Source organism: Penicillium macrosclerotiorum (genome assembly GCF_028827735.1).
Source record: "Penicillium macrosclerotiorum strain IBT 26536 chromosome Unknown utg000008l_segment0_segment0, whole genome shotgun sequence".
Taxonomy (NCBI): domain Eukaryota; kingdom Fungi; phylum Ascomycota; class Eurotiomycetes; order Eurotiales; family Aspergillaceae; genus Penicillium; species Penicillium macrosclerotiorum.
Genome location: NW_026643087.1, coordinates 1,229,600 through 1,248,840, shown reverse-complemented (window position 1 = coordinate 1,248,840; position 19,241 = coordinate 1,229,600). Strand labels below are relative to the sequence as shown.

General features: G+C 47.5%; 7 protein-coding genes across 7 annotated transcripts; 3 read left to right on the top strand and 4 right to left on the bottom strand.

Moving 5' to 3' along the window:
* Positions 1 to 1,351: 1,351 nt before the first annotated feature.
* N7462_008655 (uncharacterized protein) lies at positions 1,352 to 2,097 on the top strand (the record flags this gene model as incomplete). The annotated part of the gene is made up of 2 exons (XM_057080370.1): positions 1,352 to 1,421; positions 1,829 to 2,097. The coding sequence occupies 2 exons, from the start codon at positions 1,352 to 1,354 to the stop codon at positions 2,095 to 2,097; spliced, it is 339 nt and encodes a 112-aa protein (XP_056930698.1).
* Positions 2,098 to 4,938: 2,841 nt separating this feature from the next.
* N7462_008654 (putative NlpC/P60-like cell-wall peptidase) lies at positions 4,939 to 5,685 on the bottom strand (the record flags this gene model as incomplete). The annotated part of the gene is made up of 1 exon (XM_057080369.1): positions 4,939 to 5,685. One exon carries the CDS (start codon positions 5,683 to 5,685, stop codon positions 4,939 to 4,941), a length of 747 nt encoding a protein of 248 aa, XP_056930697.1.
* A 3,856-nt stretch (positions 5,686 to 9,541) lies between these two features.
* N7462_008653 (uncharacterized protein) lies at positions 9,542 to 9,736 on the top strand (the record flags this gene model as incomplete). Its single annotated transcript, XM_057080368.1, has 1 exon — positions 9,542 to 9,736. One exon carries the CDS (start codon positions 9,542 to 9,544, stop codon positions 9,734 to 9,736), a length of 195 nt encoding a protein of 64 aa, XP_056930696.1.
* Positions 9,737 to 10,102: 366 nt separating this feature from the next.
* N7462_008652 (uncharacterized protein) lies at positions 10,103 to 11,925 on the bottom strand (the record flags this gene model as incomplete). The annotated part of the gene is made up of 8 exons (XM_057080367.1): positions 10,103 to 10,429; positions 10,489 to 10,573; positions 10,633 to 10,802; positions 10,857 to 11,363; positions 11,423 to 11,504; positions 11,558 to 11,633; positions 11,686 to 11,818; positions 11,881 to 11,925. The coding sequence occupies 8 exons, from the start codon at positions 11,923 to 11,925 to the stop codon at positions 10,103 to 10,105; spliced, it is 1,425 nt and encodes a 474-aa protein (XP_056930695.1).
* A 1,093-nt stretch (positions 11,926 to 13,018) lies between these two features.
* N7462_008651 (tRNA-ribosyltransferase family protein) lies at positions 13,019 to 14,674 on the top strand (the record flags this gene model as incomplete). Its single annotated transcript, XM_057080366.1, has 8 exons — positions 13,019 to 13,093; positions 13,169 to 13,419; positions 13,486 to 13,569; positions 13,632 to 13,952; positions 14,002 to 14,059; positions 14,113 to 14,190; positions 14,246 to 14,433; positions 14,485 to 14,674. The coding sequence occupies 8 exons, from the start codon at positions 13,019 to 13,021 to the stop codon at positions 14,672 to 14,674; spliced, it is 1,245 nt and encodes a 414-aa protein (XP_056930694.1).
* Positions 14,675 to 14,888: 214 nt separating this feature from the next.
* Positions 14,889 to 16,806, bottom strand: N7462_008650 (uncharacterized protein; the record flags this gene model as incomplete). The annotated part of the gene is made up of 6 exons (XM_057080365.1): positions 14,889 to 15,566; positions 15,622 to 16,035; positions 16,092 to 16,290; positions 16,344 to 16,473; positions 16,537 to 16,593; positions 16,650 to 16,806. The coding sequence occupies 6 exons, from the start codon at positions 16,804 to 16,806 to the stop codon at positions 14,889 to 14,891; spliced, it is 1,635 nt and encodes a 544-aa protein (XP_056930693.1).
* An 854-nt stretch (positions 16,807 to 17,660) lies between these two features.
* Positions 17,661 to 18,859, bottom strand: N7462_008649 (uncharacterized protein; the record flags this gene model as incomplete). The annotated part of the gene is made up of 4 exons (XM_057080364.1): positions 17,661 to 17,790; positions 17,847 to 18,269; positions 18,319 to 18,522; positions 18,582 to 18,859. 4 exons carry the CDS (start codon positions 18,857 to 18,859, stop codon positions 17,661 to 17,663), a joined length of 1,035 nt encoding a protein of 344 aa, XP_056930692.1.
* Between the last annotated feature and the right edge of the window lie 382 nt (positions 18,860 to 19,241).

Below are 19,241 nucleotides of genomic sequence, written 5' to 3'. Positions count from 1 at the left end.
AAGAGGAAAAAAAAATTCCCAGATTTACCAACGTGGGGGGAGGGCTCTGAGTTGTTCACTTTTCCTATCCAATCTGCGTCCACCCTGGCTCCCGACAGGTTTGAACATGCCCGACATGTTCGTTATGATTCTCATTTAATTTCCAATTTAATTCTAGTCCCCAATTTATTTGACTTTAATGGAGATATATCTATATATATAATTTTCATATGATTTGAATTTCTCGGTCTCAAGGATTTCGGTGACCTTGCCGAAACTTAGCTCCAATAGTCTCTGCCCTTGCCTGAAGAAGATCCAGGCCAAGAATCAATGACATTTGAAAGCCCACAGAAAATAATTTAATCAAAAATCCTAAAAAATAAGACATCATCACGGTGGATCAGTGGATAGGCCTGTCACCCATTCGACCCATAGACCGGAACTGCAAGTAGAAACATCCGCCCCTCCTGCTCGATTTGCAAGCTGTCAATCCTTTGAATAGGACCACTTCTTCCTAGTCCACCGGTTCACCCTTACTGCTCTGTCTTTTTCCCAAGGGTTGGTCTGGCAGGCGTGCGCCGGGCCGTTCCAGTGCAGCCTCAAAATGATCCGCATGTCCCATCCCGCCCCGATCTTTTCACTGGTGGAGTAGGAGGGAGGGGAGAGGGACCTGGCTGACGCTGTGTCATGACCCAGCATCCTGCATAAGTCCGTTCCGCTAGGCTTGACGGTTAGGCTCCATGTTTGTCACAGGGGGACTGTCATCATAAAATGGAAAAAAAAATCTTTTCTCTTTTCAGTGGCATCATTCCCCCGCCGAGAACGGTTTTTTTTCATCTATTTTTTTTTGGAGCGATACGGCCCACTGTGATTATATGACCTATGACCTCCCCGCGCCGAAGGCCGTTCGAGATTTAAAAAGGGTCACACCAGACGTCCGGGTCCATTGAGCTTCAACTGGATTCTATTCCATTCTCATATCACTGCTTTGCTATACTTTCTGTCTGCTATCCTGCTATCCTGCTATCCTGCTATACTCATCTGCAATATATGCATGCTATGCTATAGTCCGACCTCCTACTCGATACACCATCCCGGTACACGTCTCCATCTATATCGGCCTATCTATAGAGTTTCATCTATATTCTCGCGAGCCTTCATTGTCCCGAATCTTGTGTGTCTGAGACATTGCTCAATTGCCCTTGTCAACCCTCGTTTTATCTACTTCAATTCCTCTCCATCTTTGCTTCTCGCCTTCTCCGAACCTCCCGTCGACCGCCCCTAATTCATCCGATTCGACTTCTTATCCCTCATTGGCCCTCATTTCTTGATCCTTTGCTTCATTGCCTTCGCCTTCAGCCCCGCCTCAACAATGTCTCTCCCCACTAGCCCTCAAGCAGGCTCCCCGGGCAGCCGCCCTAGCTGGCAGGATCAACTTCAGGGTAAATGGGCAAATCCGCTCCAGGAGCGAAGATCCGATTAGACGGTGGACTGACTCGAGCCAAGAACACTGCAGACGAACCAAACAAGCTCCCCCTATCTTCAACATTGTGTCCGATCGGCGAGGTACCTATTCTCTCTCTTCTCCCCTGGTTTCTCCTTGTTCCCGTGTTTTTTTTGCCTGCAGAATCCCAACCACGTGGAGTCTCTCTTCCCACCTCCTTTCTTCCGTCCTGCTTATTCCTGCTTATTCCTGCTTCTCCCTGCCTCACTCTTCCCTGTCCCATTTCCTCCGGTTCGTCTACTCTTTGCATTCGCGCATTTCAGCGCGTCTCAGCATTGCAGGGTGGAGTCTGCAGAGTCCTTCCCCCCCTTCTCCTCCCAGAACCCTGTACACACCGACTTTTAGTTCCGAGCTTGACAGCGGATGCTGATTGCCCTTGCGTCGGAAATGCAGGAGGTCGGACCGCCTGGTCGAGTACCGTCACCGTTCAAGGCCAGAACATCGCCGCCCGCTACTGGTACGATGGCCAGTACATCAACAATGCCAAAGAGGACGCTGCCGAAGTCGCTCTGAAGACGCTGAACCAGCAGCCCCGATCCTCCACCGTCTATCCAGGTCAATTATTCCCTCAGCAGCCGGCTGCTGGATTTGGCCGGGGCACCGGCGGGTTCTGATCCTTTCCCTTTCTTTTTCCTTTTCTTTGGCGAACTCTTTTTTTCTTTTGTTGGGCGGCTATCTCTGCTTCATGTTTCGATGGAATTCCTTGCTGGCTTGAGACAGAGGAAAACTCTTTGGCGGATTACTGATGCTCCTTCTGGTGGTGTTCTGCTGATGTGTTGGGGCATGGTTTTTTTTTCCCTGCGTGATGATGCCTCCTTCCCCCTGTGCGGGCCCACACAGCACACACTCACTTTTTTTCCCACTCACACCTTGCCTGTGGTGTTTTCTCATGCACATGCAGAAAGGGAGGGAGAGAAATATCTTCCAGCCTCGTCATTCATGCACCGCTCCGCCCACTTGACTGCATCGCTCTCCACGAATCCCGAATCCTCCGGATGCGCGCGCCCTCTCCCCGGCCGGTGAAATCAGGACAGCTGGCCAGCCTGCACTACAGGTGCATCGAGGATGGCTCACCGTGTGTCCGTCAGCTGCAAGAACGGAATGGGCGGATGGTCATGAAGAGGACTGGAGGAGGAGCCCCCGAGACCTGGGCGGACGATGCTGGGACCGCTGCCAATCGCCCTCTGTCGGGAATGCGCAGCCTGTTTGTCAAAGATTATTCGCATTTTCATACCGCATCACAGACCCAAATCCCTTCCCCTGCAACTCGAGTCCGCATTGCTGTGCGACCTATCGGCATGGTCGTGATACCCACTCAATTCCAACGGGTCAGGAACGGGGAGTCTTCCCTAATTCTCCGGCGCAGACGAGCGGGCAGCCGGCAGATTTTGGGCCGTCACTGCAGACCAGGTCAAAGATACGGTGGTACAGCAACTTGATTTCCCATTTCGGACCTCGGAGTTATGCGGTGGGCAACATGTGTAGTAGGGAGCTTTTTCTTGTTTTTACGTTGTTTTTTCGTCTGAACTGCTAAGGTCGTGCTGTCAACCCCTAGTCTGTGGCGGTACCATGGTTCCATGGATCAAGCTGGTGGAGAATGGGTGTCTGTGGGGCTCTTCCGTCGAACCTAACCCGCTTGACTCGCGGGAAGAAAGCCCCTTGGTTCGTCTCCGGAAACTGCGTGAGTCGTATGATGATGGCACACAGACCCGAATGTCTCATAGATCAATGGAGGCCTGGGTGGTACTCGCCCGTGCGATATTTGGTCCGTCTTGACCTCTCGTTCCGCGCGGAGGCAAATTAAGCTTGGACGGGCTTCAGCATCATGTCTTCGGCCGGAAAGCCCTGGTATATACGTGGTGCCTGTGTCACCTGTCGAGCGGAAAGTTCAGTCGCCCGAATTTCAAGCCGCCAGCTGCGACGTCTCCCGGAAAGGGAAGAGGAGAAATGGGCCTGGCAACAATGGACCAAGCAGTAGTGAAGACGTGGAAGAAGATGCCAAAAAGTGGGATAGACAGGACGCTCTTCTCTCACCCTCTCTTCCTCTCCCTCCTATCAGCTACCAAAAAAGCTTGCGGCCACTCGGTTTCAATTTCTTTTGTCTTGTTTTATTCAGATGGGTTGTCTCGAATGGATTTTCTCTGGAAGAGCTGGATCGCGGGAGTTTCTTTTGGGCCAATTGGGCTGTTTGGATTACGCGGGCCTTGTAGGAAGCGGGCAAGGGACGGCACGGGACGGGACATGGTTTGTCTTAGTTTTGTTTATGATTTTCACGGAAGCGCACAGGATATGCTGGTCGGGGTTGGGTTTTCTTTTTAACCAGATTGATTGGATGCTCTCTTTTTGCTTTGCTTGATCTCCACACAAGATTTATCGACAGGATATTGATCAAATAAGAATCTACGATTTTCCTTTTTTTCTTCTAATTCTTTTTTTTTGTGCTTGACTTTCTCGATACGACGTCGTTTGCGCTATCTTGGTGTTCTTTTTTTCTTTCAATCAATCAAGCCCTGGACTGTACAACATGGCCATGTGCCTAGCAAACACTATAATCTTCGATAATGCGATGTCATGGCTTGCGACCAATTTCTTTTCCAGCGTGTCATGTAGAGCAAACGAGAGAGGGATAATACTTTCAAGGACTACAATAATGATAAGCCGTCGAGTGGAAGGAGAAAGCCTTCCCAGTCTACGCTTTCGTTGCTTGGGACGATGGGAATAAATCTGTTCTGGCCGTGCCTCTCGACTATATGGTTCTATCTAAGGAGCTCGACAATCTGGTTTGCACCATTTCCGTAATTTGTGGAGTGCACATGTGGATATCTGCGGATATTGAGGGAATCGCCCGTCTAGGCGTCTGACCATGGATTCCTGGCTATCCTAGCAAGGATATTATCTCACCATCAAAGTTTTCCACGTTGAATAACATTGTGGGGGCTGAGGGGGCAGTAGGAATAGTATGCTGAAATGATGAAGCGTTCGATGGGCTTCGTATAGGATTCCTATTGCAAGTTATCCTAGATATGAAATTTAGATAACTAGGACGTTTTTCAAACGGATAAACTAAATCGTCATCTGACTTTACACTAAAACTGTTATTCTCTTGTTACGCATCGGAGTTCGGATTTAAACATCCGCTTAGAGATTCTGGAACTGCTATGGGGGTCAAGGTAGGTCGAAACTGTGTGTATTTGTACTGCATTCTATCTTCTTCACTCTCCTTCCTTCTCTAGCTTTGAAGGCCTTCTCTAAAAGCACATTTTCTATGGACAAATATTCATTGACAGCTGGGTCTTTGTACACTGAGGGTAATCATGCTGTGAACAATTCTCCGTTTTTGGCAATACAGACGATTGAATTCCGAGGTCACTGCTCCTTCCTCTCAGGGTCCGGGAGCTTGCTCCTGGGAGCCAAGTACTTGTTCATATAGGCGTGAGACTTCTGAGAGATCTGACTTAGTCCATAACGCGAGTGTATCGGTAAGGCTTGGCGGTGAAGCTGCCATCCTTCCAGCTAACAGGGCGCTTATACGCGACGCAGCCGTAGGTTCCGCGGCATTCAAGCGTATTGTACTCCTTCTTGGAGCTGTCAGCCCATGAATGGAAAAGAGTGACGTGACCAGCAGCACCGCCAGTGCCGGCTCCCAGGGTACCAACAAAGTCGCCGGGCTGAAGGTCGTCCCAAGAGATAGCCTCAGCGACCTCCGGGAGGCTGACGGTGCTATAGCCTGGCGAACTTGCGTGGAGAGCCATGCTCACGAAGCCAGAGCAGTCAGTGCGGTATTTTCGGCCGTCAGGGTCCGGGTAGTAGGCGCTCATAGAGTATGGAATGTGGCGTGAGACCCAAAATTGACCGCGGGAGATGATCTCCTCACGGCTGATCTGGCCGTTGTAGGATGAGTTGCCCCCACCAGAGCTACCACCACTGCAGTCATCGGTGACCATGCCGGTCGAGCCCGTCTTTACGTAGTAGTCGGTGACATAGCAGCCATCAGAAGTCTTGTCCCAGATAGTGCTTCCCTCAACCTCTTCGCCATAAGTCTGGCAAGTGATCGAGACGTCATGACCCTTTGCGTATGTTGTGACAACTTCATCATTTGTCGAGGGACCAGTACGACAGTTCACTTCACTGCCACTGATGGCGTACGCATTGGCCATAGAAAGAGCCGCTGCTAAAGCCAGAGTCAAGTTCGTGAGCTGCATGGTGATATCGCGGTAGGTATTGGATGCCTTCACTTTGAACGAGGCACTACAGTGCTTAAAATTGAGATAAGAAACGATGAAGACTTCAAATGACTTGATTCTTTGATAACGAAAAAAGTTGACCATCGTGCCAGAACCAAATACTTATACTTTCATAGGCATATCGCCATTCACCAGCTGATGATCTCGGACAAGATTGAGCACCGACTAATACGAGTATCGTCAAAGTAAATTTGCCTAAATTTAGATCTGGGATATCTTTACGAGAGCTTTGAAGCTAAGAAGATCTTTAACTACAGAAAAATGCGTCGTTGTGAATTGCGGGTGGCTATGGACGAAAGGTGCTAAGCGCATTCGGGTTGATTTTCGTAGAGCTTGGATCCTCACCCGCAAAGACCTTGTGGACTTTCTTCGTTCCATTTTCGCATGATACGAGGAAGATGCTGATGGATTCTGAAGATTGACCTAACCTAGAGCCAGAATCATCGTCTAAAGTAACGGAACATCTGGGGCAAATACGATATGGGGCCGAAAGCTCCGGATATGCTGCCAAATTTAGTCTGGTTTTGCGGGCTGCGTGGGCGATCGTCAGGGTTCAACCCTCAATGAGGTAATCAGAGTACGAAGAATACACGAGATGGCTTGGCAGGACAAACGTGATCGACAACCTTCAATCTAAACGAATGGGACGAATACGATGTAGTAGTCGTTTCGAGGTACAGCGCTAAAAATAGTCTCGTTTCTTCACCTTAGCCTCTCCCGATCGGAGAATAGTGGTTGACCATCTTTATGGAATATCCCGAAGGACTGTGTTCATTGCATGGAATCCATTACGGTATTTCTAGGGTCTTCCGACGAGGCACATGAGTTTGGGAATGTTGGTACAAGACGGGCTCCCATTAATAGCATCTTTTCTGTTGCCGCTTGGTACACTGCGCGCCGAGTTTTGTGGGGCCAAGCCATTCCATTGGGCGACTATTTTCTTCTATCCTATAGGATGTAAAGAAACTGTTTAGATCGACTTTCTCTCTGTTTCACATACGGTATTTATAATAAGAGATCGGCTATTTTGGTTGGGACGATGAATTTCTCATGGCGCCTCCATTGCTACTAGCGCTGCTGAATTTTTGCGTTGCAAAATCTCGCTAAATGACGAGTGCTAGAATAACTTTGCCTCGTCTTTTATTTAAAAAGACATATTGATCTATACAATCGCGCTGGCGTCATTACAATTTTCACATGTTGCATAAGGTAATCAGTGAAGTACGGTGCAAGTGCGATGTAGGAAATGCTGGCTGCACATCGTTCTGGCCTCCCGCTAGTGAAATGCGTTGGTTATATATATGAAAGATTGCCCCCAGTTATGAACAAGAACAAGAATACGCTTATGTGTGTTAAAATATCCAACATAATCCACACAAAACGCTTTCATCCAACAGAAATAGTGGATAGTCAGACATTTTTTCAGCTGCGATCTAGGGTTACGCGCCGTGTGATCAGAAGTGGAAATTATTGCCACAATTCTGATCACTCGCGACCACTCCCTTATTTTCCGTTGGTTTTATCAACAATTTATGTTTAACTCAAGTAGCTTATGTCTCATGGATCATAAAAATATATCAGCAGGTGATTTTGATCTCCAACGTATCTCGGTCCTCATGAATGTGATAGGGCAAATTAACCACCAAGCCAACATCAAATAGTTGATATAAGGGCCTTTGAAATTTTCAATTCTAGCTAGATCGAATACTATCGTATATCCAACAATTCTAGAGTAAGGAAGCGTGTGGTGTATGGCTATTTTTAGCCTAGTCACCAGAGATCATAGATATAAAGCTACCAGAGAAGTAACTGGATCTTCCAGAGAAAGCCTATTAGTGATTCAAATAGAAGAATCTAATTTTTGAAATCCCACAAGATCAAACAACATGTCGAAACAGTTCTCAAAAGGAAGAGAGGTGGCCCTACCGGGCCACCATTATTGTATAACAGAAAAACCCCCCCTTTCTTCTCCCTATTATTCTTGGGACATCACTGATAAACATCAGCCGACAAAGAGACTTTATCATTTCACTGAAATGCTAGAAGAAAGACCCAGCGGGTTTAACATGAGATTTTCAGTCCTATCTGAAACACAATCTAGTGCAAATAATGAGCCTGATAACATCATCCGAGTCTTTAAACAGCGCACCCAAATCGAGAGAGCACAAACACACATCGAACAGACTGGTGCATATCCCAGAGTCATGGGAGATGGGCAAACGCGTTTCGATAAGCGGAGAGGGTTGAGTCTGCAGAAAATCTGTATGCATATTTTTACCTTCCATCTATGGCAACCCAAGTCGAAAGAGTTGAATTTTTCCTGGAGTCGTTCCGGCTTATCAAAAGACCTAATCTTGCAGCATTCTTCCGGAGACACCCTGGGACATTTAGTTCAAACTGAGGAGCACAAATTTGAAATTATATTTGTCGAGCTCCCATCTAAAAAGATAGCCCGAGGTTACGAAAAGTATGATAATGAGTTCCAACTATTGGCGCTTATTCAGGGCTTAATTTTCCGCAAAATGCTCTTGGAGTATGATTATCCGCCGACCAAAATTACACTTCGTCAATATTGATGGGATGTGAATGATGTGTGGACAGAAATATCGACCCATGTATACAAGCTTTTGGGTGGAGTTCATGAATTTGACTGACAAAAAGCTATTTCAAGTAGATCGCATGTCTTTGTCTGATCTCCCTTCTCCGCGAAATATTTGACCAACTATAGCCACACAATCAACATAGATGTAGGACGAAAATAGACAAGCTCCTGGAACCGTGTAGCCGTGGAAGTATTGCGGTCCTACAAGTATAGCTCTATCTGCTTGGTCCAATAACCGCAGCTTTCTTAGTTCTAAGATATTCGGTCTCAGGGCCATAAATGGAAATCGATTGCTCCATAATGATTAATCATGAGAGGCAATCTCTAATAAGCTTATATTTTCAACTTCATTGTTTCAACCTTCATTACTCTCACATTCACACCAAGTTTTTGGCTCTTCAATTTAAGCATTTTCCACCTAGCCAATAATTATTCGTCAGTTTCTGCTTCACGGTATCTACTAAAAATGCAATACAAATCCTTCCTCGGCGTTCGCTTGGGTATGATAAACTTAGTAATCAGTAAGTTCCCGATTTGGCGTTCCATAGTATCCTTTTTTTTCACATTAGAGGGGAAAGCTTACCCCCAGCGTGTGAAAGAAACAACGCATGAACTATTTTTTCTGAATACTGTCTGCCTAGGTACTCTTCAAAATGATGTATACTCTACTCCTGGGAACCCGAATTAGTCAGGGGGCATAGCTATTCCTTCTTTAATGGTAATAGATCGCGCATGCGTGGAACAACTGATGGGAAGGCAGCTCCAATACCACCTGGAATCATGGGCGATAAGACTTTCCCTATCTATTTTCACGCCGTTCTTTGTCATTCATTTATACATATCTCTTTCTAACGAAATGCGACTTTGACCATTGCCAGAAATAGCCAGAACTGATCGTCCCATTAATTTCCCCATACAGTCGCTTATGGCCCCCAGCCTAGGGACTTGCTGATATAAGCAACTATTGTTAGAAGAATGATGATGTCTCTCGGGCGAGTACGGGGCGGTGGCTATGCGAGCTGTGAACAATGAGGGGTTCTCTGGAGGTAATATAGCAGAGTAGCGTGAGACTTGCCCAGAGTATTAAATATTATTGCAAATCCCGCCTCAAACTTGACATATTCCGCGCAATCACCAATCCAAGTACCGTAAATTTGGAAAATAAATTCATTAAACTTATCTCATAAAATGTGTTTTGGGTCATTTTCCGACATGCATGAAAATCTCTATCCTCCTCGCCGACAGGACTATGGCAACGACTACGATCGATATCTGAAGGATTATGATATATATCAGAAGTTTCACGCAAAGAGCCTCGAACGTCGGAAAAAGAAGCACAAGCCCCGCTCCTATGCTGGGGTATATGCCGCGGCCGCGACGGCGGGTGGAGGCGGTGGAGGATGCTAGGAAATCTATCTTGTGAGTTGTGCGGTTGAAATTATTTGGAATAGTTATGGAGAAAATTGAGAATGAACCTGTCTAACATCGGGTCGACATGGGTCCAAGCAAGGTTTTTCTCGGGTGAGGCTACGAAGGGGTATGATGTATTACTGGATTGCTCTTTCCCCTGGCTCCTTGGCGCGATTTAATCTTTCGAGGTTATGATGATAATTCAAGGACTTGGGTTGCTTACGGTAAATTTCGTTAAGACGAGCTCGCTCTTCATCTCACTTACAAAGCCCCTTACACTTTCGAGTATCTGCATACATCATATCAATATGAAAGGGCTGGACCATCTTTCCAGATCGGTCAAGCCCCACTCGAATGAGCTATCTAATATGCAAAGTTTTTCCCCATTCCATCACCATTGCCCCGTTTATTTCTCCACCCGTAGTATAAGCGCAGCAGGATACATCCGACTGCTACAAAAAGTAGCAAGGCTGCATTTGTCCAGTGTCCCGTCGGGTATCCCTTCTTCGCTTCGTCACTCTTATAGATCCATACACCCACGATCTGGCCCGGCGCTCCGAATGATACATTCAGCGCAATCGCTAGTCCTGCTCCTGCGGTGGAGCGCAGATTCGAAGAGAGCCATCCAAGAAGCGGTGGGATGCAGGCAAATGCGCCACTGGCCGCAACTATAAGACAGCCATAGCGGTGCTACATTGCGGATCAGTCCAACTCTTTTTTGGTGTCATTTTGTCACTTGATGTGCTTACCAGGTAAGCCTCGGCTGGGAGGACGGCAGATGCAAGGAAACCCATTGCCCCAATAAAGGAGAAGATGGCAGAATGAAGACCACGGCTGCGACGAAGAATCAGATAGGCACGGCGTTGTATAAAGAGAGGTCAATGAAAAATTACCTATTAAAATGGTCGGCAGACCATGCGACAATTACAGTCACGACATATGCCACTGCGTATGGAGGTACAGTCATCAGTTGGGCACGGAGGTTGGAGTAACCAAGCCCAGAAGTAATGGCAGGCGTAAAAAGAGAGAGACTTGAGAAGGGCGTCGAGATTCCGAAGTAAACCTGTGAGAACAGTCAGACAGTTTGTGCCCATCGTTAAAGGTATGACTGACATACTGCATAGTGAGCATACAGTCTCCAGTCCATGAGCACAGCCTTTGCATCAGCCCATGACATAGCGCTTGCGGAACCTTTCGACCCCTCGAGCCTCAAGCGCTGCTCCGCCAGCTCTTTCTCCTCCGCATTGAGCCAATGCGCTGACTCAGGATAGTCTGGTAGAAAAGCCCAAACCAGGGCGGCGGAGGCGCAAGAGGGTGCGCCTTCAATTATGAACAGCCACCGCCAAGCGGAAAGTCCATGTGCACCGTTCATATGACCAACACCGTACGCGATAGCACCACCAAAAGCACCTGCTAGAGTGGCCGAGGCAAGTATCAAGGCGACTCGCATAGAGCGTTCGGAATTCCGATACCAGAAAGTGAGATAATAGACAAATCCAGGGAAAAGGCCAGCCTCCATCACCCCGAGAAGAAAGCGCAGCCCGGTCACTTGAGCGTAATTGTGAACTCCACCTAGGCCCATCGTGGTGGCGCCCCAGGCAAGCATAAGAAAAGCGATCCATCGCTAGCGAAGTAATCAGCCGTGTGCATTTATGTCCCCTGGATATCGTAGTCAACACGTACGCTGGGCCGAAGCTTTTTCAATAAATAATTAGACGGTACTTCGAATAGCGCATAGGCAATCAGAAAGACCATGAGTGCGATTCTGTGGTAATCAGCTTTTTATCTCCCTAACAATCATTTTCGATGGAAACGAACGTATACTGGTACGAAGTCATATTCGTCTCCGAAAGGAGGTCATTATGTGTATCTTCATTGAGGATTTTGGCGTTTCCTATCTCGAATCAGTCTCCCGGTTCTAAGCTCAATTTCCTGGCCCAATTTACCTATATTCGACCGATCCAAGTAGCAGAGCAGGTATATTGCCGCGCAGAGCGGAACGATCCGTAAATCCTGCTTCCAAATTAAGGCCTTTTCTCGCGCTTCCAGTGCCGGATCAAAGACATCGGTCTCGGAGATCTTTCGATTTCCGGGTCTCAGTATTTTGTCCTGTATATTGAAGCGATTGAACGAAAACTTACGTCTGCAGCGTTCTCGATGTCCTGGGCGTACTTTTCCGCCGCCATGGTGCAGGGGGTGCCGTCGATCCAAAAACGCACAGAAATGTCTGGCCAAGGGAAAAAGTGAGGGGAAAGCACTGTGCCCCCCTATTTTTATTTGCTTTTTTCTTTCTCGGCATCGAGCTAGACTCTCTCGCAGCCCGGGGAATGTGTCCCCGCATTTCCCTGCTCGCACTGGCCAAGTCGGTCATTCTCCGAACCGACCCCCACTGGGGTTTCCCCGACTTCGAGGAGTCGGTCAAGAACCCTTGGATCGCGATGGAAAGGGGAGAAGAGCAAAGGTGAGAGCAATTCTGAAACCCGGGTTGTGTGAATGAGTTCAATCTAAGCTTATTTTTAAGGTTGGCCATGGATTCTCAACCGCCGAGGTTGAGTCAAAGGGAACCTCGTTTTCGCAGTAATTAATGCGCTGTGGCCTCTACAAGAGACTCAATGACTGCTGTAATTTTGTCTGCATATTTAAAAATGTACATTTTCCACTTGCAATCGAACGCTCGCTTTCTTAGGGGCAAGAAATCTGAAGGCCGAAAGATCGGCTATGATGTCCTGTCCGAGGTTCATCCGAATGGAGATGAGATATGGCGAACATCATTATTAGAGGAATTACCCATTTAACCACCGACTTTGAAAGCCTTGGTTTGGAAGCATAGTTATGTGCAAAATCGCATATTTACCATTATGATTATTGTTGCGATTGATTTTTTTTCGTCCATCGTAGGGAGAGAGGATAAGCAACTTCAGGGCCTCCAGTCGGATGAAACCTTGGAGCCTTGCAAACTTTAGCACTTCTTTCTTCGAGGATTAGTTTCCAAAATAAAACCCAATGTCAATCTTGATGGGTCGAAATATTCTATGCAATGTAGTCGAGAACAACTGTATTCCTACGCTGGGGCACCCCGCTGCGCAAGCTCCAAGAACTTACCCTGCGATGTGCAAACGGGACAAACATCTTATCAGGCCCACGCCGCGATTGTGCCTGATCGCATCGCAAACGCTGTCAATGTGACGCCCCGCGCCCTCCTCCATGCAATGCCAGCGTTCGCTTGCTAGATTTCACCCTAGAACGCTGCAAAGGGCATTAACCTCACCGGTCGCCAGAATGTCTACCTCTACGGAGCCTTCACGAAAATCTATGCCTTCTGCCTTGAGATTTGAGCGCCACTCGAAATGTTCGGTATGTGCTTTTAAGCCCCTCATGACACGCTGGGAAACCATTGCTGGCCCTAACCAACCTCTATGAGAATTATAGACCACCAAGGCCCGTGCTAGTACTCTTCACCTCCCCCATGGCTCCGTTCCTCTTCCAATCTTCATGCCTGTCGCGACGCAAGCATCCCTTAAAGGCTTGACCTACGACCAGTTGCGCGATACGGGATGTATGCTCTGTTTGAACAACACCTACCACCTCGGACTTAAACCAGGACAAGAAGTTCTGGATGCAGTCGGTGGTGCCCATAAATTGCAGGGCTGGGATCGGAATCTTTTGACCGATAGCGGCGGGTAAGATGCGATAGAAGCTTTTCGAGAAGGGAAAAAAATGCTAATCGTAATATTTACGCTGGACAGCTTTCAGATGGTGTCTCTACTCAAGCTTGCGACCGTCACCGAGGAAGGTGTGCGCTTTTTGAGTCCCCATGATGGCTCTCCTATGTATGACCCTGTCCTGATCCATACATACGATATACGCAATTACTGACAGTCCCTACCGCAAGGCTTCTCACCCCCGAACACTCGATTTCCCTCCAAAATTCAATCGGCTCCGATATCATCATGCAATTAGACGATGTGATTGCGACGACATCCCCGGATCACGCCCGAATTAAAGAAGCAATGGAGCGTTCAGTACGCTGGTTAGATCGGTGCATTGACGCCCACAAGTATCCCGAGCGACAGAATCTATTTTGCATCATTCAAGGTGGTCTTGATCTGGAACTGCGGAAGCAGTGCTGCGAGGAGATGGTGGCTCGTGATACACCCGGTATCGCCATTGGAGGTCTATCTGGTGGTGAGGCCAAGGAAGAATTCTGTAAAGTGTATGTGGGATACATTCCAACATTTTCATGAAGGCTAACTTTTTGCAAGCGTGGATACATGCACAGGGCTCCTTCCAGACAACAAGCCTAGATACGTGATGGGCGTGGTAAGTTTGTCGACTCTTTAATCTCACAATTTTGGCTGACACCGGCTCTCCAGGGATACCCCGAGGATATGATCGTGGCTGTGGCTCTCGGTGCGGATATGTTTGATTGTGTGTGGCCAACTCGGACAGCGGTAAGTTGAATGTCTAACTTGGCACCTTGGTTTTTGTTAACTAATGAATAATTAGCGTTTCGGAAATGCCATTGTTTCCGCTGGAACGTTTAACCTCCGTAACCGCGCCTATGCGGAGGATTTTACTCCTATTGACGAGAACTGCACTTGTATATGCTGTCGGCCAACTGACCAAGGAGGCTTAGGAGTCACCAAGGCATTCATTCACCACATCACTGCGAAGGAAACAGTTGGTGCTCATCTGTAAGTTCTAGTGGACCATTAATGGATCGAATGCTTACTAACACTATCTAGTTTGACCGCACATAATGTTCACTTCGTCTTGAAATTGATGGGTGAGGCTCGCCAGGCTATCATCGAAGACCGGTATCCAGCCTTTGTTAGACAATTCTTCTCCAACATATATAACGGAGATAAATCCAAGTACCCCGAATGGGCTGTGGGGGCTTTACGGGGTGTTGGGATGGATTTACTATCCGATTAATTCCAAAATTCTCGTGGGCTACGATGATTATGTTTTTTACGCGAACGGACTGCGATAGATAATCTGCATAGTGACACCATAAAGCGTCTGCATCTGAGCGATGGCTTGATTCATCAGATACGAATTGAAAAAATCCGATATCCTACCACTCCATACATTCCCACTCGTTCCAAACATTCTTGAGTTCATTGCCCGGTCGAACTGAAAGCGCACCCTACTCCACCTTACCCTTTGTGAACCTTCCAGTGAACTGTCGGATATTTTTCCCCCAAAAGTAAATCGGTAAGCCAAGCAATCCAAGCAACCCCGTCAGTCCCCCGAAAATGCCGAATGCACCATCATAACCGTTGCTTTCAATAAATGAAGTTGTACCATAGCTGGTCCCGAAGGAAATGAATCCTCGACCTGCACAAATAATGACCAGCAGAGGCGCTGCACGAGCAGGGTAGCTGTCGAGTAAATATGTGATCGCTACAATGTTTGCACCAACGAAGGCGAAGTAATAAGCTGCAACAGCCCAGACATACACGAACCAGTGGTAGTCGTTCGGGTGTGCACCTCCTTGTCCATAGAGAGCTGCTGTGAAAGTTCCGATGATGATGGGGAAAATAAGAGTAATTATCCTTGATTCTGGTTCGTGCATGCCTCCATTGCGCTTGGCACGCCACTTGCATATTGAATCTGAGCCATTTCCAAGCAACGGAAGAGCAATGAGAGCCACAACAATCTGCCCACAATTGACATAACTTGTACTCGTGTCTGGCCAGTTATACGGTGCACCTGTGAGAATAGTGCCATAGGTTGTTCCGATGGCAATATTGACTCCAATAGTTAGGCCGTTGAGACAGAGGGCCCAGAAGACATTGGGGAATAGAAAGAGCTCAAAAATTTGCTGCAACACTTTTTCAGTTTTGTGAGACAAAACATGGGCCTAGGGATATATCTACCTTGTACACATCTACAGCTTTAGACCATTCTGGTGTTCCGATCCACAGTCGCATGTCTGACCGCCAGGTTCGTGCCTTATAATTTACAAAGTCGAGCGGGGGCTTTTCTTTGCAAACAACCGTGGTAGGTTTGACAGGTTCATGGGCCTCGAGGTCAACTTGCTCAGTTGAAGCGTCATTGGACACTGACTCTTGGTATGCACCGAGGTCACGGGAATATTTGGTCTCGGGAAGAAGGAAAAGGGCGATGAAGAATTGGACCACAGCCAGTCCTGCCCCAAGACCATACCAGCCTTCGGGTGTAATCTTTCCAGAAATCGGGCTGGCAAAAAGCACCCAGATTGTATTCAAAAGGACTTGAATAGCTTGTTGCATCATCAACCCTTTGCTTCGCTCGTGCAGGAAAAATAACTCCTATGAAAATTGTTTAGCAATTCTATCGGAGCACAAGGATATTCTCGGGCAAATACCTGAGTAATCATGGGCACCAGAGCTTCCGTCTGTCCTGCACAAAGGCCCAGCACCATGCGAGCTCCAAGGTGCCATTCATATGACTTCGCTGTTGCGCAGAGCACAGCTCCGAGTATAAGAACGACGGTGGCGGATAAGATTACGATTCGGCGGCCAACAGCAATTGCAATAGGCATTCCGACAAGATTTCCAATACCCCTTTAACCTCGGATATGAGTATCTCTGCGAGTGAGGATTGTTAAGAGACGTACATGAACATAGTAGGGTAGGTCATCAACTGAGTGATTTGGGCATAATCTTTGCCGGCTGCTGAATACTCATCAATATAAAACGTTATAACACCACCAAAACCAGAGACCAAGGAAAGGCTGAGCGTGGCGACTACCATGCAAAGATCGGTTATTATCATCTGAGAAAACACATCGTATAGATCGATTGACTTACAAGTCGAGATGACCACAAGAACAACTCCCTTTTGCCAGCGTGCCATGTTCAAAGGATCTGAATTGTGATCAATAAATTCCAGATATCAGTGTTAGATTTTGGTTCTTAATCACCTCTGGGATCAGCTGTTGGTGTTGGGATATAGACGATTGATTCCTCGGTCAACTTGACCGTTCCCATCACCTTCGATTCATCATTTAATTCCTGTCTCTTGCATTCATCCCCTACCACCTCGATGTGCTGGTCGGTTCCCTTCTCAGAGTCCTCCATTGCAACTAATGAGAGATTTACTGAGAGAACAAAAGTGAGCGAGTCCCGCTCCGCTCAAGTGGCAATCAGGCCAATTTTGATGCAGAGAAAATGGAGTTCCACGAGAAGCAAGGTCCACGCTTCTCCAGATCACGGCGGGCCTGCTGGTTTAATAGCTTTAACCTTGGCTGGCTAGAGAACTCGTAATCCTCATTTGATAGCTTCCCACCCCCGCAGACTCGAGCGCCTTCGGCTACAAATCCCACGACCAACGGCAAATGTGGCTAGCTACCCTGTTGGTATCGACCACTCAACCTCTTCAATCCAAACCAAAGGATGCAGGGACAGCTGACTCCACACACTATCCCCGCTTCCCCGGAGTGGATTCATAATTTGACGTGTGGAGGTGGGCCAGATGGGCTTTGGGTGGACTACCGAGTGGGGGAGAGGAGAACAGTATTGGCTTCGAACCCCCACGAGTGTGGGCTTAGGTGGGACAGGCTCACGGCTTAGAAATTCTTTGCGCCTGATTTGTTTTCTCCAGTCCAACCCATGGACAAGAACCAGTTTCCCAGACTCCAGCTGCTAATTCTATTTACGAAGTTCATCTTGTATCATGAGTGTGTCTACGAATGTAAAGTTTTAAGCTCATTTGTTGCTCCGTAAACTTATTCTCGCATTTTATAATTTCCAACTCTCCCTAGGCATTTGATAGTTGAATGAAATGTATGAGGTTCTACTCTTTGTATGATAATAAGGTACCAATGAAAAGAGGCGTTAAGGAGGAAGTCACAATAATAACGTCAGGAATGTCTTCTCAAATGAATCTGCGATATATTGCAATCTATCATTCTTCGGGCTTCCCAGCCTTCAAGCTAATACGCCTTAATGCCAGCAAGTCTTAATACCGCATCGGTCACTTCGGGCTTTTCAAATGGCTCACTGCGATCTTTTGGACACACTTTGTCTCCACGCATGGGCTTTTCTTTGGCCGGTCGGATATTGCTTCATTCAATATGGTTAGCTAATGATGTAAGACTAAATGACTCGCAAATACGTACCAATGGGGCCAGTGAGTTGTGCCCACGAAGTTCTCAAAGCATTCCTTTTTCAGTTCCAATGCTTCAGGCGTCGCAAATCGCTTAGGCGTCATGCAAATATATTGCACATGTCGGATCTGATCCCCCTCTGGTAGACAAGCATAATGCATAGTGCGAGAGTCCCAGAGTACGAAGTCACCAGGCTCCATGTTAACCTTGATCAGCTCACAGCCATGCTCTTCGAACCATTTGACGTCTTTCTGGCTGAACAGGAAGAGGTCCATGTATTCAAGCTCTGGAGGGGGCGCATCCTCGTGGTCAAAGGACTCTCGCTTGTGGGCGAAGAACTCGTCAAATAGCTTGGCGGAGCCCTTCATCAACATAAGACCACCATCCTTAGGACCATTGGGGGCATAGTTCAGGAGACCTTGCACAGCTTGCATTCTGAGACAATTCAGCATGCAGTCTTTCTAATAGGAGAGTCTCACCTTACCCTTTTCGGTTCTGGTTCTGGTCACAGTGAGGCCACGGGCTCCAACGAAGATCCTTGCGACGCGGCATTGAGATATTCATGCCATCAAAAGAACTGATGAGCTCTTTAGTTTCCCAGAGCTTCTCGAAGATTTCGATGACTGCAGGCTCCGTGCGGGCCTCCCAAGCCATCTTCTCATGAGGTGCTCCATAGGCAAAGTACATGCTTTGAATAACTTAGCGAATGATTTGTAGGATTATACTTTAATGGGCCAGGTAACTCACCCGCCCTTGAAGCTAACAGGAAGATGCTCCTCAGTCCAGGTACTTTCATCATTTTCATCAAATCCGAGGTCAAAGTTATGAAGCCACTGGATCTGCTTCTCGCGATAATATTGAGCTCTCTCCGGGCTGATGACATTCTTGATTAGAACGCATCCATTCTTGTGGAACTCATCGCGCCAGTCGCCATAGTTGCGGGGAGCGAAGGTGACCAAGTCCTGATTCGTTGCGGTCGGAGCTTGGTTGTCGGCCGACGTAGCTTGTACCTCCGTGGAGATCATAGTGAATAGGCAGATAAAGTCTTTCAAAGATGAATGTGTCACGTATCTAATACTATGCAGTTTGGCCTGGGTGTTTGGATCAAATGCGTTAATTCTGGGGGGAATAAATATCACTTATCCGCAGGCTATTTTCCTTGGAGGATTCAGAGTGTCAGCTGCAATGTAATCCCGAAACTGAAGGAAATCCATCGTCAAGGATGTCCACCTCCACCCCCGCTCGGCTCACTTAGGAAAGGAAGACAAAATAACAAAACTTCTGGGGTGTCAAAACGCTGACAAAAGCGGGGTCTACATTGATGGCCGTCTCCACTCCCCCCGGTTTATCAAATGCGGGGAGTCTAGACAATCCGCTTGGCATTTGTTTTGGAATACTGTCGGGAAA